Source organism: Nerophis ophidion, linkage group LG03, assembly GCF_033978795.1.
Source record: "Nerophis ophidion isolate RoL-2023_Sa linkage group LG03, RoL_Noph_v1.0, whole genome shotgun sequence".
Lineage (NCBI taxonomy): Eukaryota > Metazoa > Chordata > Actinopteri > Syngnathiformes > Syngnathidae > Nerophis > Nerophis ophidion.
In genome coordinates, this window is record NC_084613.1 from 1,020,757 (window position 1) to 1,048,433 (window position 27,677).

At 40.3% G+C, this 27,677-nt stretch overlaps 2 protein-coding genes across 4 annotated transcripts in view; both read left to right on the forward strand.

Moving 5' to 3' along the window:
* The window catches only part of LOC133548893 (sodium/calcium exchanger 3-like), an 86,723-nt gene extending 65,605 nt beyond the window's left edge, over positions 1 to 21,118 (forward strand). For all 3 annotated transcript variants that reach the window (XM_061893844.1, XM_061893843.1, XM_061893845.1), the window contains 4 exons: positions 2,610 to 2,734; positions 5,026 to 5,125; positions 11,488 to 11,757; positions 15,692 to 21,118. In XM_061893844.1, the coding sequence (XP_061749828.1) occupies positions 2,610 to 2,734; positions 5,026 to 5,125; positions 11,488 to 11,757; positions 15,692 to 16,068 (872 nt within the window). In that variant the 3' untranslated portion in view covers positions 16,069 to 21,118. The remainder of the gene's footprint in view (positions 1 to 2,609; positions 2,735 to 5,025; positions 5,126 to 11,487; positions 11,758 to 15,691) is intronic.
* Positions 21,119 to 24,878: 3,760 nt separating this feature from the next.
* Positions 24,879 to 27,677, forward strand: part of LOC133548892 (mitogen-activated protein kinase kinase kinase 9-like) — a 29,194-nt gene continuing 26,395 nt past the window's right edge. The window contains exon 1 of the mRNA XM_061893842.1: positions 24,879 to 25,338. Coding sequence (XP_061749826.1) covers positions 24,969 to 25,338 — 370 coding nt within the window. The 5' untranslated portion in view covers positions 24,879 to 24,968. The remainder of the gene's footprint in view (positions 25,339 to 27,677) is intronic.

A 27,677-nucleotide genomic window follows, 5' to 3' on the forward strand; every position in this document is an offset into this window, starting at 1 on the left:
AAGTCGGGGTCCACATTCATCAATTCACTAATGCTAGCATTAACATGCTAACTGGGCTACAGCTAGCATCTAATTTAATTTGATGTATTCTAACTTTCAACTTGGTTCTTGACACATGCTAACTGCGAGTGCGCTAACATTAGTATGGTACCGTTTTTAGACAAGTTTGCAGCCGAACACGTCAGTCATATAATTCGGTACTTGACACATGCTAACTGGTAACATGCTTATAGTAGCATGCTAGCACTAACAGAGGAACAGCTAGCATATAATTTAATTTGATGTAATCTAACTTTCAACTTGGTTCTTGACAAATACTAACTGCGAGTGCGCTAACGATAGTATGCTATCTTTTTTAGACAAGTTTGCAGCTGAACACATCAGTCATATAATTTAGTACTTGACACATGCTAACTGTTGACATGCTTATAGTAGCATGCTAGCACTAACATACTAACAGGGGACAGCTAGTTAGAATCAATAAAACATACTTTAATTTGATGTATTCTAACTTTCAACTTGGTTCTTGACACATGCTAACTGCGAGTGCGTTAACGATAGTATGTTACCTTTTTTAGACAAGTTTGCAGCGGAACACGTCAGAGTCATGTAATTCGGTACTTAACACATGCTAATGTAGTGGCTAAATACAGGTCGTTTTTGGGAGAGCTTTACTAAACCCATTTTTGATGAGAAAATAGGTTCAGTATTTAGTCTCATCAGTCCTGACCATCTCCAAACATACAGTTTTTTACACATTTACGCAAAATTACTTACCTTTGGTACTGACCCGGGGCCTCATCCTGTTTGTGACGCCAATTTTATGTGGTCATAAAGTCTGAATCTTAAACAGGGACAACAGAGAGTTTGTTACAACAGTTTTAATTACTCATAATCAGATAGTACAAAGTTGGATTGAATCAATATGAAAACAGACAGTGTCTCCGGAGACGAAAGATGGTGAACCCTCATGAAGGAATTAAGAAAGAGCGCACAACAGGCTTGGTCTTCCCTTCTTATTTATACGCTCCATGATGACCTCATTTGTAGCATAACAACTTATGTAACTGTCCAATGTTCAGGGTGACTTGACCTCTCATGTCGTGTCCTTCCCAATTTATCGAAGTGGAAGTTACTCAAAACAGATTCAGGACAGAAATTAGCCACTACACTAACTGTTAACATGCTTATAGTAGCATGCTAGCGTTAACATGCTACCAGGGGAACAGTTAGCATAAATAAAACACATACTTTATAATTTGATGTATTCTAACGTTCAAATAATGGAAAAATACTTCCTTTACGAGAATGCTTTACTTTATCCGAGTGTTTAAAATGGAGGTAAGTCATGTTTAATCTCAGTGTTTGTAAAATATTTGTAGAATTTTGGCCAACACTTTTGTTAAAGATGACAAATTGTTGCTGCTACTCAGCTGGAGATAATGTCACTATTCACTTGTCTAAGTCCACATCAACACCACACTTGTCTAAGTCCACATCAACACCACACTTGGTCTAAGTCCACATCAACACCACACTTGGTCTAAGTCCACATCAACACCACACTTGGTCTAAGTCCACATCAACACCACACTTGGTCTAAGTCCACATCAACACCACACTTGGTCTAAGTCCACATCACCGACGTCCCACTGGGTGTGAGTTTTCCTTGCCCTTATGTGGGCCTACCGAGGATGTCGTAGTGGTTTGTGCAGCCCTTTGAGACACTAGTGATTTAGGGTGATATAAGTAAACATTAATTGATTGATTGAACACCACACTTGGTCTAAGTCCACATCAACACCACGTTTGGTCTAAGTCCACATCAACACCACACTTGGTCTAAGTCCACATCAACACCACACTTGTCTAAGTCCACATCAACACCACGCTTGGTCTAAGTCCACATCAACACCACGCTTGGTCTAAGTCCACATCAACACCACACTTGGTCTAAGTCCACATCAACACCACACTTGGTCTAAGTCCACATCAACACCACACTTGTCTAAGTCCACATCAACACCACACTTGGTCTAAGTCCACATCAACACCACACTTGTCTAAGTCCACATCAACACCACACTTGTCTAAGTCCACATCAACACCACACTTGGTCTAAGTCCACATCAACACCACACTTGTCTAAGTCCACATCAACACCACACTTGTCTAAGTCCACATCAACACCACACTTGGTCTAAGTCCACATCAACACCACACTTGGTCTAAGTCCACATCAACACCACACTTGTCTAAGTCCACATCAACACCACACTTGTCTAAGTCCACATCAACACCACACTTGTCTAAGTCCACATCAACACCACACTTGTCTAAGTCCACATCAACACCACGCTTGGTCTAAGTCCACATCAACACCACACTTGTCTAAGTCCACATCAACACCACACTTGTGTAAGTCCACATCAACACCACACTTGTCTAAGTCCACATCAACACCACACTTCTTCTTCAGATGATTTGGATGGACATGTGAAATGTGTACATTTGCAGGAACCTACTTTAGACAAAGATGATGATGATGATGATGGACATAGGTCCTGACTGTTGATTGACACTTTGCTTTTCTTTCTCCGCCTGCTCAGATGTTCCCGACAGAAAGTTGACGTCGAGCGAGGAGGAAGCGAGGCGCATCGCCGAGATGGGGAAGCCGGTGTTGGGCGAGCATTCCAAGATGGAGGTCATCATTGAAGAGTCCTACGAGTTTAAGGTGAGGAAGAGGAAGAGGAAGGTGGTCATCTGGCATTGTGTTGTTTATTGTTGTTATGCTACCATCTTGCTCTGTTGTCATGACAACATCTTATTATTACAACATCATGTGATGTCATTGTGGAACTGTCCTAATAAACAAATGTATTATTATGGTATCGTGGCATCATGGTATTGTCTTACTATGGTATTGTGTTGTAATGATATCGTGATACCATGTTATTGTGTTACCTAACACGGTACTGTGTTATTATGGGATCCAGGCATCTTGTTATCGTGGTATCATGTTATCATGGTATCGTGTTATAATGATATGTCATCGTAATTTTGTGTAGTGGCGGTATCGTGTTATCATGGTATGGCATTGTGTAATGGTAGTATGGTGTTTGTGGTATCGTTTTACTAAGGTATTGTGTTATAATGATATGTTATCGTAGTTTTGTGTGGTGGTGGTGTCGTGTTATCATGGTATGGTATTGTGTAATGTAGTTATTGTGGTATTGTGTTATCATGGCATTGTTATGGTACACTGTTATTACGGTATTGTGTTATGTTATAATTGTATTGTGTTATATTGGTATTGTGGTATGATGGTATCGCGTAATCATAGTAAGGTATTATACTGGTATTGTGTTATCAAGGTTTAGTGTGATTATGTTATGGTATCATCATGCTATTGTGCTGTTGTCACATCGTCTTGGTATCATGATATTGTGTTATCATGGTATCCAGTTATCATGGTATTGTGTTATTATTGCGTTATTGTGTAATCAATGTATTGTTATTATTGCGTTATGGTATTGTGTTATTGCATTATCATGGTATTGCGTTATTGTGTTACCATGGGTTTATGTTATTGCGTTATTGTGTTACCATACTATTGTGTTGTTATTGCGCTATTGTGTTACCATTAGTGTGTTTTATAATTGTGTTACCATACTATTGTGTTATTGTGTTACCATGTGTTTGTTTTATTATGTTACCATATTATTGTGTTTTTATTGTGTTACCATGTGTTTGTTTTATTATTGTGTTACCATAGTATTGCGTTTTTATTGCATTATCGTGTTGCTATTACGTTATTGTGTTACCATGTGTTTGTGTTATTATTGTGTTACCATACTACTGTGTTACCATAGCATTGTCTTTATTGCAATATCATGTTATTGCGTTATTGTGTTACCATACTATTTTGTTATTATTGTTACCATAGCATTGTTTTTATTGCATTATCATGTTGTTATTGCGTTACCTTACTATTGTGTTATCATTGCGTTATTGTGTTACCATAGTATTGTGTTTTTATTGTGTTATGGCGTTATTGTGTTACAATGTGTTTGTGTTATTATTGTCTTACCATATTATTGTGTTGTTGTGTTACTATGTTACCATGTGTTTTTGTTATTGCGTTATTGTGTTTCCATACTATAGTGTTATTGTGTTAAAATGTGTTTGCGTTATTATTGTGTTACCATACTATTGTGTTGTTATTCCATTATTGTGTTAACATGTGTTTGTTTTACTGTGTTACTGGACTCTCGCGACTGTGTTGGATCCATTATGGATTGATCTTTCACAGTATCATGTTCTCATAGTCATTGTCACCGATGTCCCACTGGGTGTGAGTTTTCCTTGCCCTTATGTGGGCCTACCGAGGATGTCGTGGTGGTTTGTGCAGCCCTTTGAGACACTAGTGATTTAGGGCTATATAAGTAAACATTGATTGATATTGTGTTGTAATTTGCGTTATTGTGTTAACATGTGTTTGTGTTATTGTGTTACAATGTGTCTGTGTTATTATTGTGTTACCATAGTATTGCGTTTTTATTGCGTTATCGTGTTTTTATTGCGTTATTGTGTTTTTATTGCGTTATGGTGTTGTGGTGTTATTGTGTTACCATGTGTTTGGATCATTATTGTCTTATTTGTTACCATATTGTTATTATTGCATTATCATGGTATTGTGTTATTGCATTATAATGGTATTGCGTTATTGTCTTACCATGGGTTTGTGTTATTAATGCGTTATTGTGTTACCATACTATTGTGTTGTTATGACGTTATTATGTTTCCATGTGTTTGTGTTATTATTGTGTTACCATACTATCGTGTTGTTATTGCGTTATTGTGTTACCATGTGCTTGTGTTATTATTGTGTTACCATACTGTTGTGGTTCTATTGTGTTACTGTGGAATTGTTCCGTGGTTTTATTGTTTTGTCACATCATTGTGTTATCGCGGTATCATAGCATTGTTGTATTGCATCAGTGTGTTGTTGTGTTGCTGCCACAGAGCACAGTGGACAAACTGATCAAGAAGACCAACCTGGCTCTGGTGGTGGGGACCAACTCTTGGAGGGAACAGTTCTTGGAGGCCATCACCGTCAGTGCAGGTACTACACCACACTGCAACATACTACTTCAGATACTGCAACATACTGGAAGATACAGGAAGATACAGGAAGATACTGGAAGATACTGGAGGGTATTTAAGACACAATAATATACTTTTGGCCAGCAGGAAGAAGACATTAAAAGAAGAAGGTTGACAACTTGTGAATGAGGTCCTGACCTTGAGCAAGTCCAAGCTAAGGTTGGAACAACATGCTTTTGGACGCTTGTGACCTTCATTGGAACATCCAAATGTGCTCATTTCCCAAACAACAACAACAACAACAACAACGTTAGACATCAACGTTGTCTCAGTTTACACATTTGACAACCTGGTTTCAAAGTCAGTCCAAAAGGAGGTGTATGTTGGGAAGATAGGAGGCTACTTTAAGATACTGAACGATACAGCAGAGCTGCATGAAGTAATGATACTTATAGGAATGTACAAACCCTGTTTCCATAAGAGTTGGGAAATGGTGTTAGATGTAAATATAAACAGAATACAATGATTTGCAAATCCTTTTCAAGCCATATTCAGTTGAATATGCTACAAAGACAACATACCGTATTTCCTCGAATTGCCGCCGGGTATATAGAATGCACCTGCCTTGAATTACTGCCGGATCAAACTGGCTTCCCAAAATAATTAGCGCATGCTTAGTTTTACCGCCGGGTCAAACTCGTGACGTCACGAGTGACACTTCCCCTGTCATCATTTTCGAAATGGAGGAGGCTGATTTCAATACCAGTAATTTAAAATCGCATAAAGGGAAGAAGATTAAGAGCTATTCAGTAGGATTTAAAACTCTACTATGCAAAGCAAAAGCCATTTATCAACAACATCCAGAAATGCCGCCGGCTTCTCTGGTCCCGAGATCATCTAAGATGGACTGATGCAAAGTGGAAATGTGTTCTGTGGTCTGATAAGTCCACATTTTAAATTGTTTTTGTAAATATTCGACATCGTGTCATCCGGACCAAAGGGGGAAGCAAACCATCCAGACTGTTATCGACGCAAAGTGTAAAAGCCAGCATGTGTGATGGTATGGGGGTGCATTAGTGCCCAAGGCATGGGTAACTTACACATCTGTGAAGGCACCATTAATGCTGAGAGGTACATACAGCTTTTGGAACAACATATGCTGCCATTGAAGCGCCGTCTTTTTCATGGACGCCCCTGCTTATTTCAGCAAGACAATGCCAAGCCACATTCAGCACGTGTTACATCAGCGTGGCTTTGTAAAAAAAGAGTGCGGGTACTTTCCTGGCCCGCCTGCAGTCCAGACCTGTCTCCCATGGAAAATGTGTGGCGCATTATGAAGCGTAAAATAGGACAGTGGAGACCCCGGACTGTTGAAGGACTGAAGCTCTACATAAAACAAGAATGGGAAAGAATTCCACTTTCAAAGCTTCAACAATTAGTTTCCTCAGTTCCCAAACGTTTATTGAGTGTTGTTAAAAGAAAAGGTGATGTAACACAGTGGTGAACATGCCCTTTCCCAACTACTTTGGCACGTGTTGCAGCCATGAAATTCTAACATTTGCAAAAAAAAACTAAAGTTTATGAGTTTGAACATGAAATATGTTGTCTTTGTAGCATATTCAACTGAATATGGCTTGAAAAGGATTTGCAAATCATTGTATTCTGTTTATATTTACATCTAACACAATTTCCCAACTCATATGGAAACGGGGTTTGTATATCATGCAACTTCTAGAAGGTAAGTGAGGTACATGCTAGATCATAGTTCAGTTAGACCTCACCCAACCTTTGTAGAAATTGTTCAAATGTAAAATTTCCCTCATACAGAATTTTGCAAATATACTGTAGACCAGGGGTCACCAACGCGGGGCCCGCGGGCACCAGGTCGCCCGTAAGGACCAGATGAGTCGCCCGCTGGCCTGTTCTAAAAATAGCTCAAATAGCAGCACTTACCAGTGAGCTGCCTCTAGTTTTTAAATTGTATTTATTTACTAGCAAGCTGGTCTCACTTTGCTGGACATTTTTAATTCTAAGAGAGACAAAACTCAAATAGAATTTTTAAAATCCAAAAAAATATTTTAAAGACTTGGTCTTCACTTGTTTAAATAAATTCATTAATTTTTTTTACTTTGCTTCTTATAACTTTCAGAAAGACAATTTAAGAGAAAATATACAACCTTAAAAATCATTTTAGGAATTTTAAACACATATACCTTTTAAATTACTTCCTCTTCTTTCCTGACAATTTAAATCAATGTTCAAGTAAATTTATTTTTTTTATTGTAAAGAATAATAAATACATTTTAATTTAATTCTTCATTTCAGCTTGTTTTTTCGACGAAGAATATTTGGGAAATATTTCTTCAAACTTATGATTAAAATAAATAAAAAATTATTCTGGCAAATTTAGAAAATCTGTAGAATCAAATTTAAATCTTATTTCAAAGTCTTTTGAATTTCTTTTAAAATTTTTGTTCTGGAAAATCTAGAAGAAATAATGATTTGTCTTTGTTAGAAATATAGCTTGGTCCAATTTGTTATATATTCTAACAAAGTGCAGATTGGATTTTAACCTATTTAAAACATGTCATCAAAATTCTAAAAAATAATTTTAATCTGAAAAAATTACTAATGATGTTCCATAAATCATTTTTTTTATTTTTTTCAAAAAGATTCGAATTAGCTATTTTTTCCCTTCTTTTTTTCAGTTGAATTTGGAATTTTAAAGAGTCGAAATTGAAGATAAACTATGTTTCAAAATTTAATTTTCTTTTTTTTGGTGTTTTCTCCTCTTTTAAACCGTTCTATTAAGTGTTTTTTTCATCATTTATTCTCTACAAAAAACATTCCGTAGAAGGAAAAAAAATGTCTGACGGAATGACAGACAGAAATACCTTTTTATATATATATATATATGTATATATATATATATATATATATTTATCTCTTTCTATGAATATTTATTGTGAGAAATCATTAAAATGATCAGTGTTTCCACAAAGATAAACATCATTAATTATTAATAATAACATAGAGTTAAAGGTAAAATTGGCTATTTCTGGCAATTTATTTAAGTGTGTATCAAACTGGTAGCCCTTGGCATGAATCAGTACCCAAGAAGCAGCTCTTGCTTTCAAACAGCTTGGTGACCCCTGCTGTAAATGATCTGTTCCAGTGTCAAACTGTGACCATGATAAATGCCTCACAATGTTTGAAGTCACATTTGAACATTGATAATGTTTAAATGTGTCGCCAAAGAAAACAATCACATTACCAGTAGCTGAAAATGTGACTTCATTTGTACTAATTACACTTTCATCACGGCCACAGAATGACCCTGGAACAGATGATTCCTCTTGTGTTCAAAAATGGAGGTCACACGCAAGTACATTCAAGTACTTTGTGGTATTGTGTCCTGTGATACTTATCTGATCTCTTTGCTACATGAAAGCATGTGTGCTTGCCTCTGATTGGCTGAAGGTCTGCATTAGAAATCTTCTTTCCAGTTAGTCATGAAAGCTGCTGACTCACATCTCAGCCTCCAAAAAGAATCCTGCTTTGTGGCGACAATCCTCTCGGACAGCAGAGCGCTCGTAGGGAGGAAGAAAAAGTCATCCATGGCGTCACGCACACCGCCGTTATCTCGGCTTCCTGCGGCCTGCAGCGCCACCGTCGCGGCCGGCGTGTAGCGGCCGCGTGAAGGCCAGCGATTGTCACTCCCGCCATGAAATATTGAATGGAGTGGCACTCTGATTTTTTCATGAGGCACCCTGGGCTTGAAAAATGCATGCGGCTCTCGTGGCCTGACACTTGGAATAAAGTCTTCTTCCTCCTGATTCTCCTCCACCTGAGGAGCTCCATCGCTGTCACGCCTGGAGACGTCCTGACGGCACGCCGAGGAGAGCTTCCATCGCCTTGTCGTCTTTTTAGCACAGTAGCTGGCTGAGAGGACAGAAAGTCTCACATCAGGCATTAAAACTAGAAAATGTAAGACACAAAGCCAAAGATCCTCTATACAACAGGAGGGCTCCTCTGTTTTTAAAGCCCTATTGCACACACACTAGCTAAAGATGCTCTCTACGACAGAAAGGCTGTGCTGTTTATAAAGCCCTGCTTTAAAGTTGCTAGTCAAAGATCCTCTATACGACAGGAGTGCTGTGCTCTTTTAAAGCCCTATTGCAAAAACAATAGCCAAAGATCCTCTATACGACAGGAGTGCTGTGCTGTTTATATAACCCTGCTTCAAAAATGCTAGCCAAAGATCCTCAACAAAACAGGAGCACTCTACTGTTTTTAAACCCTTTACTGCAAAAACATTGACCAAAGATTCTTTATATGACAGGAGCGCTCTGCTGTTTTCAAAGCCCTATTGCAAAAACATTAGCCAAAGATCCTCTATCAGGAGCACTCTGCTGTTTCAAAACCCTATTGCTAAAACACTAGCCAAAGATCCTCTATCAGAGCTTTTAAAACTCTGCTGTTTTAAAAGCCCTGTTGCAAATACACTAGCCAAAGATCCTTGTGACAGGAGTGCTGTTTTCAAAGCCAGACGGCGAAAACACTAGCCAAAGATCCTCTATATGACAGGAGTGCTGTGCTGTTTGTATAGCCCTGCTTCAAAAATGCTAGCCAAATATCTTTTATATGGCAGAAGCCCCCTGCTGTTTTTAAACCCTTTACTGCAAAAACATTGGCCAAAGATTCTCTATACAACAGGAGCGCTCTGCTGTTTTAAAAGCCCTATTGCAAAAACACTAGCCAAAGATCCTTGTTGTGACAGAAGTGCTGTTTTCAAAGCCAGACGGCAAAAACACTAGCCAAAGATCCTTGTTGTGACGGGAGTGCTGTTTTCTAAGCCATCAAACCATCCTTCTTCTTCGTTCATCAGAGGTCGGGTCGCGGGGGCAGCAGCCTAAGCAGGGAAGCCCAGACTTCCCTCTCCCCAGCCACTTCGTCTAGCTCTTCCCAGGAGATCCCGAGGCGTTCCCAGGCAAGCCGGGAGACATAGTCTTCCCAATGTGTCCTGGGTCTTCCCCATGGCCTCCTACCGGTCGGACGTGCCCTAAACACCTCCCTAGGGAGGCGTTCGGGTGGCATCCTGACCAGATGCCCGAACCACCTCATCTGGCTCCTCTCCATGTGGAGGAGCAGCGGCTTTACTTTGAGTTCCTGCCAGATGACAGAGCTTCTCACCCTATCTCTAAGGGAGAGGAAACTCATTTGGGCCGCTTGTACCCGTGATCTTGTCCTTTCGGTCATGACCCAAAGCTCATGACCATAGGTGAGGATGGGAACGTAGATGGACCAGTAAATTGAGAGCTTTACCTTCCGGCTCAGCTCCTTCTGATCGGATCATTACAGCATCCGCATTACTGAAGACGCCGCACCGATCCGCCTGTCGATCTCACCATCCACTCTTCCCCCACTCGTGAACAAGACTCCTAGGTACTTGAACTCCTCCACTTGGGGCAGGGTCTCCTCCCCAACCCGGAGATGTTTTCAAAGCCAGACGGCAAAAACACTAGCCAAAGATCCTCTATACGACGGGAGTGCTGTGCTGTAGCCCTGCTTCAAAAATGCTAGCCAAAGATCTTCTACAAGACAGGAGCCCTCCGCTGTTTTTAAATCATTTACTGCAAAAACATTGGCCAAATATCCTCTATGACAGGAGCGCTCTGCTGTTTTAAAAGCTCTATTGCAAAAACACTAGCCAAAGATCCTTGTTGTGACAGGAGTGCTGTTTTCAAAGCCTGACGGCAAAAACACTAGCCAAAGATCCTCTATACGACAAGAGTGCTGTGTTGTTTATAAAGCCTCGCTTCTAAGATGGTAGCCAAAGATCCTCTGTATGACAGGAGTAATGTGCTCTTGTAAAGCCCTACTGCAAAAACCCTAGCCAAAGATCCTTTATACAACGGGAGTGCTTTGCTGTTTGCGTAGCTCTGCTTCAAAAACACTAGCCAAAGATCCTCTATATAACAGGAGCGCTCTGCTGATATTAAAATCTTACCACCAAAACATTACCAAATGTTACCTCTTTGTGAAAAGAGTGCTCTGTTGTTTTTAAGGCTCTACATCAAAACCTCTAGTCAAAGATCCTCTATGTGACGTGTTGTTATTTAAGCTCCACTACAAATACGCTAGTCGAAGATCTTCTTATGCAATTATTAAAACCGGAGTGCAAAAACACTCGTCAAAGATCCTCTATGTGACGGGAACACTGCTGCTATTGAGGATCTACTCCAAAAACGCTAGCCAAAGATCCTCTATGCTGACATTTTTAAAGGCCTACTACAAAAGGATGAGTCAAAGATCCTGTATTCTGACATCCATTGAGTGTAGTTGTTGAGTAACATTTAAAGGCTTGATGTCCTCCCCCAGACGAGGAAGAGGACGACGCGGGCGAGGAGCGTCTTCCGTCCTGCTTCGACTACGTCATGCACTTCCTGACGGTCTTCTGGAAGGTTCTGTTCGCCTGCGTGCCGCCCACAGACTACATGAACGGCTGGGCGTGCTTCGTGGTGTCCATCGTCATCATCGGCCTGCTGACGGCCGTCATCGGCGACCTGGCGTCTCACTTCGGCTGCACCATCGGCCTCAAGGACTCGGTCACCGCCGTGGTCTTCGTGGCGCTCGGGACGTCCGTCCCAGGTGAGGAGACCGGAGCGTTGGTGGACTTCCATTTTCTTTCGATATTTGACATCAGTAGATTAGTCTGGTCCGTGGTCCAACTGTTGCCATGGTGGAACACATTTTACCACAGCGCCATCTGCTGGACGTGCAGCGTCACTGCGTGTAAAAAAAAACCCTCAAATGACCTAAGACAAGTGCAGAAGTACTCATGGAGTAATGCTGACCTCTAGTGGCCTAAACAAGTACTGCAGTTATTGTTTGGATAACCTTTTTTTGCACATTTTTCAAGATTAAAAAAAATAAAATTATTATTTAGGTCATAATTGGCATTCAAATGGTTACAATTATGTATTAAATTATTTTTAAGTCCTAGCAGTCCTTAACTGGGCTAAAATAATTTCCCAATGTATCGATGATATATATGGGACAATTTAAAACAAAAATATTCCAAATGAGGTAGAAATCATTCCATTCAGATTAGCAACATATTCAAATTTATGGCCCAAAAATATAAAGAAAAATGTGTCTTTATTTTTATTTGAGGCAAAAAGATTTGTGACGAAATAAGAAATAATTTAAAACACACAAAAAACAACAATTTATACCTAAAACAAAAAGATTGTAACAAAATAAATATGGATTTAAACTAAAATGCCTTGATACAAATGTCTTTGTGTTTACGACTCTTGTGGGCGTCACCTAGTCTGAACAATATGTTAGAAGCCTTTTTATTGGTCAGTGTCGCCCACCTCTCCCTTGTCTTCTTTTACTCCCCTCCAAAAAAGTTGAAGGCTTTTGATTGATTGATTGATACTTTTATTAGTAGATTGCACAGTACAGTACATATTCCCTACAATTGACCACTAAATGGTAACACCCCAATAAGTTTTTCAACTTGTTGAAGTCGGGGTCCACGTTAATAAATTCATGGTAGGCAGAGATAGTAACAGCCACGCCCATATATGGACACGTCATCATCCAAGACTGACCAACGGAAATGCTTCTGAAATGTTGCTCAATGAAGATTAGAGTTGACTTCAAGATTGAAGTTGCATTGCAAACAAAACTTTTTTTTATTTCAAAGGCCTACTGAAATGAGATGTTCTTATTTAAACGGGGATAGCAGGTCCATTCTATGTGTCATACTTCATCATTTCCCGATATTGCCATATTTTTGCTGAAAGGATTTAGTAGAGAACATCCACGATGAAGTTGGCAACTTTTGGTGGCTAATAAAAAAGCCTTGCCTGTACCGGAAGTAGCAGACGATGTGCGCGTGACGTCACGGGTTGTGGAGCTCCTCACATCTGAACATTGTTTACAATCATGGCCACCAGCAGCCAGAGTTATTTGGACCGAGAAAACGATAATTTCCCCATTAATTTGAGCGAGGATGAAAGATTCGTGGATGATGATTTTGATAGCGAAGAACTAGAACAAAAAAATTAATAAAATAAAATAAAAAGCAACGGCTCCGGGCAGCGGCAGTGTGAGCATTTCAGATGTAATTAGACACATTTAGTAGGATAATTCTGGAAGATCCCTTATCTGCTTATTGTTTTAATAGTGTTTTAATGAGATTGTAAAGACATACCTCAAGGTCGGATGGCTGCGGTGAACACGCCAGTGTCTCATAGAGAAGCTGAGGAGCCAAGCTCACAGCTGCCTTTTAAACATCTACTGCAGGACGACGAATAATCCAATGATGTCTCCGGTAAGATATATATCACAATTTTCCCATCCAAAAACATGTTGGTTGACGTAGAGAAACATGTTCGCTTGACCGCTCTGTTAAAAACAAAGAATCACCGGCTGTGTGTCTCGGTGCTAAAGACAGCTGCACGAACAGCATTGTTCCTTATAATCTCCATTATTAATTGAACAAATTGCAAAAGATTCAGCAACACAGATGTCCAGAATACTGTGTAATTATGTGATCAAAGCAGACGACTTTTAGGCGTGAGTGGTGCTACGCTAATATTTCCTGACAGTCCGTGACGTCACGCGCACGCGTCATCATTCCGCGACGTTTTCAACAGGATACCATCCATCCATCCATTTCCTACCGCTTATTCCCTTTCGGGGTCGCGGGGGGCGCTGGCGCCTATCTCAGCTACAATCGGGCGGAAGGCAGGGTACACCTTGCGGGAAATTTAAAATTGCAATTTTGTAAACAACGTTAATATTTCATCATTGATATATAAACTATCAGACTGCGTGGTCGCTAGTAGTGGCTTTCAGTAGGCCTTTATATATTTTTTTTGTTTCGCAAATCTTTTTGTTAGCAACCCAAAAACACTCTAGCATGTTAGCTTTTTTGCAACTTTTGCACCACAGGGTCAGATATTTTACTCGATGAATAATATCTGGTAGCATGTTAACGTTGGTATGCTAGCTTTGTCGGCGTAGGCCTCAGTCATATTTTAGTAATCGACATACTATTACCAAGTACTTAATGCTAGCATTTAAAATACATTTTCAGGTGCATTTTAGCACGATAACATTAATATGTTAGCTTTTTTCGCTAATTCAGGAGGTAGACACCTCAGTGTCATATATTAGTTATTTTTCACTAATGCTAACTGTAATCATGCTATTATTTCTCATGTTAGTATACTACTGTAACATGCTAGCTTTTTTAGCTCATATTTTTTTATTTCTTGATGCTATCTGGTCCATGCGCTAATTATGAGCATTTCAGTTGGGCTTTGGCTCTTCAACATTCATACAAAATTTTGAAAAAATATGTAAATAGCGTATTTCCTTGAATTGCCGCCAGGGCGCTAATTAATTTAAAACCTCTTCTCACTCCGGAGTTTACCAAAGGCATGCGGTAAAGGCAAGCATGCGCTAATTCTTTTAAAACCTCTTCTCACTCCGGCACTTACCAAAGGCATGCGGTAAATTTAGGCCTGCGCTTAAAAATTTGAGTGTGATGTAAGGATACCATCATGAAAAGCATAGTTAATAAATAAAACGTTGTTATGGTCTTACCTTTACTTATAAATGAAGTCCATGCGCAGCTCCTTCTGATCAAAAGCATCGATAACTTGTTTATAGATGTCTTCCTTATCTTTCTTCAGTTTTAAAAGTCTCTCCGTCTCGATGGAAATCTTCCTTTATTACCTCCTGCTTCCATTGAAAGTCCAGTTTAGAAAACTGTTTTATTTTAGATATGTAATCCTCCATGTTAAAAGTGCAAGCGAGAGGAAAAAATAAAGGATCGCTGCTCACTCTGCTGCTTGTTGTCACTTCTTCTGCAGCCGAGTAGTTGCAAGAAGGATCACTAGCGCCCTCTACCACCAGGAGGCGGGAGTCATTTAATGACTCATATTTGACACACGCAGCTACGGTATATTAACAAAACATAGCTGCTTACTGTTCTTTTTAGCATATTCAATAGCTTGAACCTTAAATCCTACTGAATAGCTCTTAATCTTCTTCCCTTTATGCGATTTCAAATGATTGAAATCAGCCTCCTCCATTTTGAAAATGATGACAGGTGAAGTGTCACTCGTGACGTGACGAGTTTGACCCGGCGGAAATTCTAGACATGCGCTAATAAAAATAAAATTTTGCAAAACAAGTTTGACCCGGCATTAATCCTGAGCTGGCAGTAATGCTAAACATGCGCTAATTATTTTGCGAAGCGAGTTTGACGCGGCAGTAATTCAAGGCAGGCGCATACTATATACCCGGCGGCAATTCAAGGAAATACGGTAACGATTTTGAAGGTGAAAACCACCAAAATGGCCCCCGCATTCTATGACCTGTCAGTTTGTGGCCCTTAATGGAAAAAGTTTGGGCAGCCCTGCTCTCGGGCTTAATATAAGTAGCGTGTTTGTGCTATAACAGTTCCTGCTCTATGGTTATAGTCACACTTCAAAGGTCCTTTAATGGTTGTTTGAGTGTTTGAGATTTGCTCTAACGGCTGCCAATCTTCTGTCCACAGACACCTTCGCCAGCAAGGTGGCGGCGGTCCAGGACACGTACGCCGACGCCTCCATCGGAAACGTGACGGGCAGCAATGCGGTCAACGTGTTCCTGGGCATCGGCCTGGCGTGGTCGGTGGCCGCCATCTACTGGTACAGCAAAGGCAAGCCCTTCGTGGTGCACGCCGGCTCCCTGGCCTTCTCCGTCACGCTCTTTACTATCTTCGCCTTCCTGGCCGTGTCAGTGCTGCTATACCGGCGCCGCGCCCACATTGGGGGGGAGCTGGGGGGTCCGCGCGGGCACAGACTGGCCACCTCAGGCTTCTTCTTCAGCCTGTGGTTCCTCTACATCCTCTTCTGCAGCCTGGAGGCCTACTGTCATATAGACGGCTTCTAGACGCCACACTGCCGGGAGGAGGCGTGTCCTGCTCGCCCCACAGCTGCGAAGGAACCCCCCCCCCACAGAAGATGCCAAGAGGTCCAGCGTTCCACTGGATGAGACCACATGGAGAGAGTCTATATTTTTCTCAACATCTTGACCACAGCCACTTTTTTTAACAAAAGTATTTTGGGGATAAAATGCAAAAAAAGGAACTAACCAAAAAAAAACAACCAACAACACAGTTTTCTGAGCAACGTTGTGGGATTGACTTGTAGTATTTTTATTTTACTTGATGTTTTCGCTGCAGAAACATCACCACAGAAGAAGACAGTTCACCCTGCACTCTGTATTATATATCTATATCATCATATATTCACCTACTTTATATATATTTTTTGTCAAATGTACTCACCTAATGCTTCTTCTACACAAAAGAGAAAGGAGAGGATCAGACTACTTCCTGGAAAATCACTCCCCATAATTCTGCTCTCACTCCACTTTTCAATCACAAAATATTGCTAATAACTCGTTTTAAATAGGTAAATAATACATTCAGAAGTATTTTTCTACTTCCATGCACTTTTGCCGTTGAGAGATCTATTTATGGAGTCGTGTTTCCCTCTCGGTGAACCGCAGCTCCCTTGGTGCCGGCAGCACTCGTGCACTCTGTCACCACCGCCATGTTGGACTGTACAAAATACCCTGCTACTAACTTGTGTTGCCGGATGTTTACACAAAAATGTTGCATTTTTTTTTTTTGGTCTTACTTTTAAAAATTAAGGCTGCGTTAATTTTTCCTGCCACTTGGGGCAGCAAACACTGAAAATAATGTTTTAGCGACGTTATTTCAAGCATTTCTTCCTAAATATTCTGATGGAATATGAATTTCAATGCCAAATGACAACCGGCTTCAACAGTAAATGCAATAACCACATTGAAATGTGTTTACTTTTGAGCATTAAAGTCTCTCAACATGCAGTCAAAACACTTCTTTTAGCGCCCTTGCTGAAATAATATTCATAATAATCATTTTACTTTCAGTTTAGTTACTTTGAGCCTGAACAATACAACTCTGTCGAGAATTTATTGTTTGGAAGTCAAACATTTCAACGATCTTGTTTAGCATTCCAGCTAGTAGCTAGCTGTGTGAAGTTGCCTGCCGCCCCTTATTATTGCAATTTTGAAATAAGTTTTTGGTCTATTATATTTTGTATGTCATTGAGATGTTATTATTCATAACCAGGCATCGTCAAAATCTCCACAAACTTGACCAATGTGTTTGTGCTGCATCCATCCATTTTTTACCGCTTATTCCCTTTCGGGGTCGCGGGGGGCGCTGGCGCCTATCTCAGCTACAATCGGGCAGAAGGCGGGGTACACCCTGGACAAGTCGCCACCTCATCACAGGACCAACACAGATAGACAGACAACATTCACACTCTAGGGCCAATTTAGTGTTGCCAATCAACCTATCCCCAGGTGCATGTCTTTGGAGGTGGGAGGAAGCCGGAGTACCCGGGTGGAAACCCACGCATTCACGGGGAGAACATGCAAACTCCACACAGAAAGATCCCGAGCCTGGATTTGAACCCAGGACTGCAGGACCTTTGTATTGTGAGGCAGACGCACTAACCCCTCTGCCACCGTGAAGCCCCCGTTTGTGCTGCATTTACCTATAATAGTTCTTATGTTACTATTCATACACAACTCCCACCCACCTTTGCAAAACCTCCCCCAACTTGACCTTAACGTTTGTGCTGCAAAAAGAATTGTCATACTCATACAATTTTTATGGCATTAACGTTTTATAGTTATGTTTTTTATGTGTTATTGTTCATAACAAGCCTCCAATAGCTCACCAAACTTAGTCCCATTCATCTGTGCAGCAAAAAAATTAACTATTGTAGTTTTAATGTTAATGAGATGCTATCATTCATAACAAGCTCCACCCCAATCCTTCCCACTTATGTCAAAATCTGCCCAAACGTTTGTGCTACTTTTGCGCTGCAACATTTTATTTGTCCAACTATAACAGTTTTTGTGTTTATAAATGTTGATATTCATAACGAGCCCGGGGACCCCCAACTTTGTCAAAACCAAAGGTGTACCATTCGATTGTGCTTAAAAATGTTTTGTTTTACTATAGTAATTTTTCTGTCATTCACATTTTATTGTTAAAATCTCCCCAAATGTTTCCCATTTGTTTTTGCTACGTTTGTGCTGCAAAAATGTTTTTTGCCTATTATATTTTTTATGTGCTGGGATAGGCTCCAGCACCACCTGCGACCCCAAAAGGGGCAAGCGCTATAAAATGGATGGATGGATGTTATGTTATTGACCCTGTGATGAGGTGGTGACTTGTCCAGGGTGTACACCGCCTTCCACCCGAATGCAGCTGAGATAGGCTCCAGCACCCCTGGCGACCCCGAAAGGGACAAGCGGTATAAAATGAATGGATGTAATTGAGATATTATTATTCAAAACCAGCCCCCATCTTGACAAAATCTTCCCTAACTTGTGCCAAACGTTTGTGCTGAAATTATACTAAATTGTTAACGTTAACGTTTTATAGTTTTGATGTTATTGTTCATAACAAGCCCCCACCCCAACACCACCACGTCAAAATCTCCCCAATCTTGTTCCATTTGTTTGTGCTGCAGTTTTTTGTGTAACTACTATAATTTTGGTTTTATAACGATTTTTTATCCATAACCAACCACCCACTCAAACCACTAATTTGGTTAAACTCTTACGAAAACGTTTGTGCTGGTTTTGTACTGCAAAGATTTCTGTTTAACTGTTCTACTTTTTATGATAACATTTTGTAATGATTTATTTAGTCAACATTATAGTATTGAAAACCAAAGTCCTCACCTTGTCAAAATCTCCTCCAAACTTGTCCTATGCTGTGCTGCAAAAACGTTTCTTGTCTATTATATTTGAAGTTAAGGGCCTACTGAAATTAAATTTTCTTATTTAAACGGGGATAGCAGGTCCATTCTATGTGTCATACTTCATCATTTCGCCATATTGTCATATTTTTGCTGAAAGGATTTAGTAGAGAACATCCACGATAAAGTTGGCAACTTTTGGTGGCTAATAAAAAAGCCTTGCCTGTACCGGAAGTAGCAGACGATGTGCGCGTGACGTCACGGGTTGTGGAGCTCCTCACATCTGAACATTGTTTACAATCATGGCCACCAGCAGCGAGAGCGATTCGGACCGAGAAAACGACGATTTCCCCATTAATTTGAGCAAGGATGAAAGATTTGTGGATGAGGAAATTTAAAGACTGAAGGACTAGAAAAAAAAAAGAAAAAAGTCGATTGCAGTGGGAGCCATTCAGATGTTATTAGACACATTTACTAGGATAATTCTGGAAAATCCCTTATCTGCCTATTGTGTTGCCAGTGTTTTAGTGAGATGAAGTAGTACCTGAAGTCGGAGGGGTGTGGCCATGGGTGTGTTGACGCCAGAGTCTCTGAGGGAAGTCACGGCAGCTGAGTGGACGGTGCAAGCTCCACTGATGTCTCCGGTAAGAGGCGATTTATTACCCCAATTTTCTCTCCGAAAACTGCCGGTTGACATGTAGTCTGGATCCATGTTCGCTTGACCGCTCTGATCCATAGTAAAGCTTCATCTTTGGGAATTTTAAACAAGGAAACACCGGCTGTGTTTGTGTGACTAATGGCTAAAAGCTTTCCGACTCCATCTTTCTACTTTGACTTCTCCATTATTAATTGAACAAATTGCAAAAGAGTCAGCAACACAGATGTCCAGAATACTGTTTAATTATGCGATAAAAGCAGACTACTTATAGCTCGGATCGGGATGGAAAATAATGTCCGCTACAACCCGAGACGTAAAACACACGCGTCATCATACGAGTCATCATACTACGACCTTTTCAACAGGACACTTCGCGGGAAATTTAAAATTGCAATTTAGTAAACTAAAGCGGCCGTATTGGCATGTGTTGCAATGTTAATATTTCATCATTGATATATAAACTATCAGACTGTGTGGTCGCTAGTAGTGGCTTTCAGTAGGCCTTTAAACTGTTCTTCTTTTTAAGTGGGCATTTTATAGTTATTTATTGATTCATAACCAGCGTTCTTACCTTGTCAAAATGTCATCCAAACTTGTGTGGTGGAAATGTCGAGGATTTAACCCGGGGCCTCATCCTGCTCGTGGTAGCCAAGTTTATGTAGTCAAAAAGTCCGAATCTTAAACAGGGACAATGGAGAGTTTGTTACAACAGTTTTAATTACTCACAATCAGATAGTACAAATTGGTTTGTGCGGGCAAACAGTTTTTGTCTAGCTGTTATAGTTTTATGTTATAGGGCTGGTTATGAGTATTACCACTATAAAAACTTCAATAGTTGGACAAAAAAATGCACAAATCAACACAAACATTTGGGACAAGGCTGGTTAGGAATTATGAAATGTTATTTACATAAAAAACTATAATAGATTGATAAAAAAGTGTAGTATCTTAAAGGCCTACTGAAATGAGATGTTCTTATATAAACGGGGATAGCAGGTCCATTCTATGTGTCATACTTCATCAGTTTCGCGATATTGCCATATTTTTGCTGAAAGGATTTAGTAGAGAACATCCACGATAAAGTTGGCAACTTTTGGTCGCTAATAAAAAAGCCTTGCCTGTACCGGAAGTAGCAGATGATGTGCACGTGATGTCACGGGTTGTGGAGCTCCTCACATCTGAACATTGTTTACAATCATGGCCACCAGCAGCGAGAGCGATTCAGACCGAGAAAGCGACGATTTCCCCATTAATTTGAGCAAGGATGAAAGATTCGCGGAGGAAAGTGAGCGTGAAGGACTAGGGCAGTGGGAGCGATTCAGATGTTAGACACATTTACTAGGATGATTCTGGAAAATACCTCATCTGCTTATTGTGTTACTACTGTTTTAGTGAGATTATATGGTCGTACCTGAAAGTCGGAGGAGTGTGGCCACAGGTGTGGTGACCGCCAGTGTCTCCGAGGGAAGCCACGTTCCTCGACGAGGCAAAGCAGCCGGGCTGAGATTTTTTTTTTTCCTCTCCTCTACAGTGTAAGCATCCGACGGACGGGGGCGGCCGTTGGGAGGAGGCAAGAGAGTTAGAAGGAAGCATCGGCTGTGTTTGTGTTGCTAAAGGCGCCCGCAATACACCACTTCCCACCTACATCTTTCTTCTTTGACGTCTCCATTATTAATTGAACAAATTGCAAAAGATTCAGCAACACAGATGTCCACAACACTGTGGAATTATGCGATTAATGCAGATGACTTATAGCTGGGATCGGAGATGGATCAAAATGTCCGGTACAATGTGTGACGTCACGCACACGCGTCATCATACCGCAACGTTTTCAAAGGGATATATCGCACGGAAATTAAAATTGCAATTTAGTAAACTAAAGCGGCCGTATTGGCATGTGTTGCAAAATTAATATTTCATCATTGATATATAAACTATCAGACTGCGTGGTCGCTAGTAGTGGCTTTCAGTAGGCCTTTAAGCATTTTGGACATGTTTAGGGAGATTTTGACACAGTGGGGAGGTGGATGACGTCATTGTTCAATAACTGTATTTTATAATCATTTAAAAACCGTATCAGCACATGCGAATATGTGTAGGTCACAAAAACATGTTAGTGTTATTTTAATATTTGCAATTATAAAGGGCGCCAACTTCACACAGCTCGATGTCGCCGTTAGCTTTCATGCTAAGGAAGTACAAATAGTGCAGTGTCACTTTCTAGCAGAAGTAATATTTCTTACCTTTTTCTTAGCTTTACAGCGTGGCCATGTATGACTTTTACTTCTCACCTGAATTCGAACGTGCAGACTTTTGAAAAGTTTTTTGTTATATAAAGTTATCCCCTGGCTCTTAATAATTCTTGATTGCGCGCCACCTGCCGGACTCTCCTCTTCTTCCGGTCCCGGTTGAGACACCCTCCAAAACCTAATGTACATAATCTTTATCATCGCACATAACCCATACGTTTGATTTGAGCAACAATGCTACATACACTCAACGTTTGACTTCCTCTGTTTTCTTTTCAGAGTTAGTCGTGTTGTGGTATGACGTTTATTTTTTTATCTACCTGCCAGGATATGTGAGGCTGTTGCGTGACGTCATAATGTGGGTGTGTTCAAAGTGCCTCCCAAGGGGGCGTTTGTAGCCCGCAGCCAGCCTGACTTCTACAAAATAAAAATAAGAAATACTAAACAAGGGGGGTAAGGGCAAAAGTGTAACGTAAGGATGTTGAAATTTTAACAATCATGTTAAAATACAAGAAGTTTTTTTCTTGAAATGAAAATACTTTTTAGGTTGTTTCAAAGTTTGGACACTCAAACTTGAATTTAATCAAATGAAACATAAGTCACATGATTTCAACAAGCTGCTTCTCTTCCTCCTGGACTTTGTGACAATGACCTTCTTTATTATTGCTTTTATAACACATTTGAAACATGAATATTTTCCTGAACTGCGTTTAGAAGTCCAACATCAAAGGACAAAACAAAGCTTTTCCCAAAGTGTTGTTTTTTTTTTTCTTTTACTGTGGAAATAAAAACCTGCTTTCTGGTTCACAAGAAACACATTGAGTCGTTTTTGCATCTTTAAAAATGTTTGGCCAAAGAAGATTTGAATACAATTTCTGATTATATTTTGCTATGTTCTACTAAATTTTAATCATATATTGGTCATGATGTAACAAAACACATGAATATTTAAATATATTAAGACTTTTGTATTATGTATATTTTCGGGATGTAACGATATTAAAATGTTATATCATGGTTACACCGCTACATCTGCATCTGGCTGTTATCTATCGCTCCACTTGGTTCTATTCGGACTTTATCAGCAAATTCTCAGAGTTTTTTGCCGATCTAGTGACACACGCAGATAATATAATTATAATGGGTAATTAATATTACTATAACGGGTGATTTTAATGTCCGGATGAATAGCCCATCAGCCCTCCAGTCTATAGTTACTCCCTAATTATAAATGAACCCACACATCCCAACAATAGATTAAGTCCTTGTCTGGGGTGTCACCACCTTTAAAGTTTTGGTACTCTCGTAAAAGTAAAGTAATGTCAGATCACTACCTTATAAAATTCTAAGTTCTGACTCATCGTCAACAAGCTACTAATAACATTAACGCTGCTACAATTCTTGCTAGCCAACTGCCCTCGGTAATGGCACCATTCCCAAATGATGTGGGCTCTATCGATAACCTCAATAACAACTTTAATGATGCCCCTAAAAGGCGTACCCCCTGGTTCACAGAAAAAAAAAAAACAGAGTTCTTGAACTATGGAGTAGAAAGCTGGGATGAAAATGGCGTGCAACTGAACTTGAGGTTTTTCATCCAGCATGGAGAGATAGTTTAAAAAAGTATAAACCTATAAAATATAATATTACTACTAATACGCTAGCATCGCTAACCCAACAAGAGACTTCTCCCAGTAGCTCCACCCACTCGGCTGATGACTTTTTGCAATTCTTTACCTAGAAAATTGAACTCATTAGAAAGGAGATTAAAGATAACACGTCCCATCTCAAACTGGGTTCTATTAAAGCAGATACGAATGTATGTACGACAGATATTAACCTCCGAAATAATCTCTCTCTTTTTAAAGAAATAACATTAGAGGAACTCCTAATGGGACACAACAAACAACATGTTTACTTGACCCACTTCCTGGGAAACTTATCAAGGAGCTCTTTGTAATTTTAGGACCATCAGTGCTAAATATTATTAACATATCACTTTCCTCTGGCACTGTTCCCCTAGCATTCAAAACAGCGGTTATTCAGCCTGTGCTCAGAAGACCTAACCTTATATATATATATATATATATATATATATATATATATATATATATATATATATATATATATGTAACAAAGTGCAAAGCCATAGGCTCACATAAGTCCAGTAAATAATTTACATTTGGAACACAGCATCATCGTTTTCACAGATTATTGGTTGTTAGAGGTAGAGAGTGTTTTAACATAGATGTCAATACTTGGACTATGAGGTGGTTGTTTTCCCGAGATGCAAGTAAACTTGGACTGGAGATGGCATGAAAGTAAATACATTTATTTATTTTAACACTAACTAACAACAGGAACAAACAAAAAGCGCTCACAATGGAGGTACAAAACTTGGCTATGGGAACAAACAAAAACTTGCACTATGGCATGAATAACGAACTAACTTACTTGGAACGGAACGAGAACGGGACATGGATCATTGGCATGGATTACAAGGCGCGTAGCAGGTGATCGAGGGTGATGTTGCCAGAATGAACAACAGAAACAGACAGGCTTAAATAATACTGTGGTGATTAGTGACAGGTGTGCAAGTGCAAAACGTGAGACAGGTGCTTGACTTGAGGACAGGTGAGATCTAATGGGTTGCTATGGTGACAAAACAAGCCAGGAAGTGCAAAAACAGGAAATGAGTGTCCAAAAAACAAAACATAATCACACAGACATGACAATAGAGTTCTAATTCTTTTTTAAAGGGGTATTGAGAAACTTACATCTATAAATATACAACTTAGGCAGGTTGCAATGGTAAAATTCTCGTTTTCAATTTTTTTTTTAATTGTTTTAGGCGCGCCGCACGGCGACTGCCAGGTATGTGACGTCACGACAAGGGTGGTGTCAGCAGATGATTGACGTGTGCACGCACCAATAGGAAGGCAGCATTGCTTGTCCGGTTGAGCCAATGGGCGTGAAGATGTCACTGAACATCTTTCTTCTTTTTCTTCTCTCCCCCACAATGCAGTGCGCGTCAGTGGGCTCCAGTGCGCATGACAGGCTATTCAGCTAGCACGCGTGCCGGGCTCCAGGCTCCCCATGGCGTGACAGCCCGCCTGAATGGATGCTCCCAAAGCGGCGTCGGAGCACACCTTGAGCCCCGGGCCCTGCGTCTCCTCCTCCAATGACGTTTTCCGCTGGCCCGCACCGGAGGGGAATGGCGCCGGGCACGGCCGTCGAAGCGAGCCGGAAGCGGCGGTGGCCGCGCCGAACTACTGCTGGACGGCCGTGTTCGACTACGAGGCGACGGCGGAGGACGAGCTGAGCCTGCGCCGGGGAGACCTGGTGGAGGTCCTGTCCAAAGACTCGCTGGTGTCCGGAGATGAGGGCTGGTGGACCGGCGTGCTGGAGGACAGGGTGGGCATCTTCCCCGGCAACTACGTCAGCAGAAAGGTTCCGGAGGACATGCAGCAGGTGCCCCCCCTGCACCGTGAGTACCGGACCCCCAGTGTTTATTATACTCCACATTAATAATACATATTATTCATTTAATGTTCTTATTGTGTGTGTGCGCTGTGTCATCCAGCATCTCACTGCTTGCCAGGCACTAATGGATGCACTCATCTATATCAACCATAATAATCACAAACATCTTTAATAATCACACACTCATCACTCAAAATTATGGAAATTATCATTACTAAACTACATTAACACTAATCTTTAACAACCATAATAATCAATAATCATACACACCTTTAACAATTATAATAACCAGATATAATCAATAACAGACACTCATCACTCAAAATTATCTAAATAATCATTACTAAGCAAGATTAACACTAATATTTAACAACAATAACAATCATTAATAATCAATAATCACATCAATCAATCAATCAATGTTTATTTATATAGCCCTAAATCACAAGTGCCTCAAAGGGCTGCACAAATCAAAACGACATCCTCGGTAGGGCCCACATAAGGGCAAGGAAAAACTCACCCCAGTGGGACGTAGACAATGATGACTATGAGAAACCTTGGAAAGGACCACATATGTGGGCAATTTGTGGTCCTGGTTCTGTTTCGGCAGGTGTTTAGTGGTCTTGGTTTTGTTTCAGCCGGTCTTTATTGGTCCTGGTTCAGTTTTGGCATGTATTTTGTGCTCTTCTGTTTCGGCAAGTTTTTAGTGGTCCTGGTTATGTTTTGGCTTTTGTGTCTTTCAAGGAGAAATATTGTTCCGTTACAAACTTCTGTGCGGTGTTGCTTCCTTATTTGTGATTACTCCAAGCTGATTATCACATCCTATAGGGCTGTGCGATATGGCAAAAAATAAAAAATAAACATTTCCGATCTACATTAGTATCAAGATTTTTACAGTTTTAACCTGCCAGTTTAAAAGCATCTGTACAAAATTAAAGCTGCAAGCAGCGATAGACGGGACCAACTTTTGCTGGTGTTTCCTGCCTTTACCCATTTAACATATCTTTACCTGCACATTACCTACCTTCCCTGCATCCTGGGGTCACACTGGTGCTTCTTTCTGTCACTCATACATGCTGGTGCTTCCTGCCATCACCCAGACAACATATCTTTACCTGCACATTACCTACCTTCCCTGCATCCTGGGGTCACACTGGTGCTTCTTTCTGTCACTCATACATGCTGGTGCTTCCTGCCATCACCCAGTCAACATATCTTTACCCGCAAAGTACCTACCTTCTTTGCATTGTGTGGTCAGGCTGGTGCTTCCTGCTTTTAAGCAACCATCTTGAGACGGCAGCACCGCAGCAGCATCAGCGCAGCAGTTCTTTGAAGGCTCATAAAATCAGAACCGGAGCAGTTAGAAAAACTCTTTGCGCAACTTTTAATCAGAAGGGTTCACTCTCTTTCCTGTGCGAGTTTGAAGCCGACACAACAAACGCGCTGAGAGGAGATAAAGTTTGAGAAAAGGTAACGGGTTTTTACACAACTTTTGTTTTGAAGGGGTAATTGCAAACTTCCTGTTGATTTTTGCTGAAGGATGTAAACAAATGAAATGTAGGTCTAAGTGAGACCTACATAGAGGTTTTTGTTTAATGTCTCTACGACATTCCTACCGGAAGTAGCAAGCAGTTTGTCTGTGTTTTCTTCCTAGGAGCAGTTTTGTCTGTGTTTTATTCCTAGGGGGCGCAAGAGCAAAATTTTAAGTTTTGGGGTTTGGTTTTATTATTAGATCGCAATTTTTGCCAGTCCTGATGTGTGTGTCCAGTTTGGTGAGTTTTGAAGCATTTTAAGGGCTTCAAATTACAGCTCAAAGAGGCAAAAATTACAATTTTTAGAAAACTTTTGTTTTGAAGGGGTATTTGCCAACTTCCTGTTGATTTTTGCTGAAGCACGTCAGTTTATCAAATGTAGGTCTATGTCAGACCTACATAGAAGTCTTTGTTTCATGTCTCTATGACATTCCTTACGGAAGTTACAAGCAGTTTTGTTTGTGTTTTTTTCCTAGGGGGCGCTAGAGCGCAATTTTGAGTTTTGGGATTTGGTTTTTTATTAGGTGGCAATTTTATCCAGTCTTGATGTGTTTGTAAAATTTGGTGAGTTTTGAAGCGTGTTAAGGGGGTCAAATTACAGCTCAAAGAGGCGGCAGTATAGTAATAATAAAACCCCAAAAAAATACAATAGGGTCCTCTGTCCCAAAGGGACATTCACTCCCTAAAAAACAGGGATTAGTACATTTTATTAATATCCTAAGTGAATAAAAAAATTAATGAATAAGAAAAAGCACAATGACAGTTTACCAAAACATTTGAGTTTATATCTATCCAAACTAAAGAAATACGC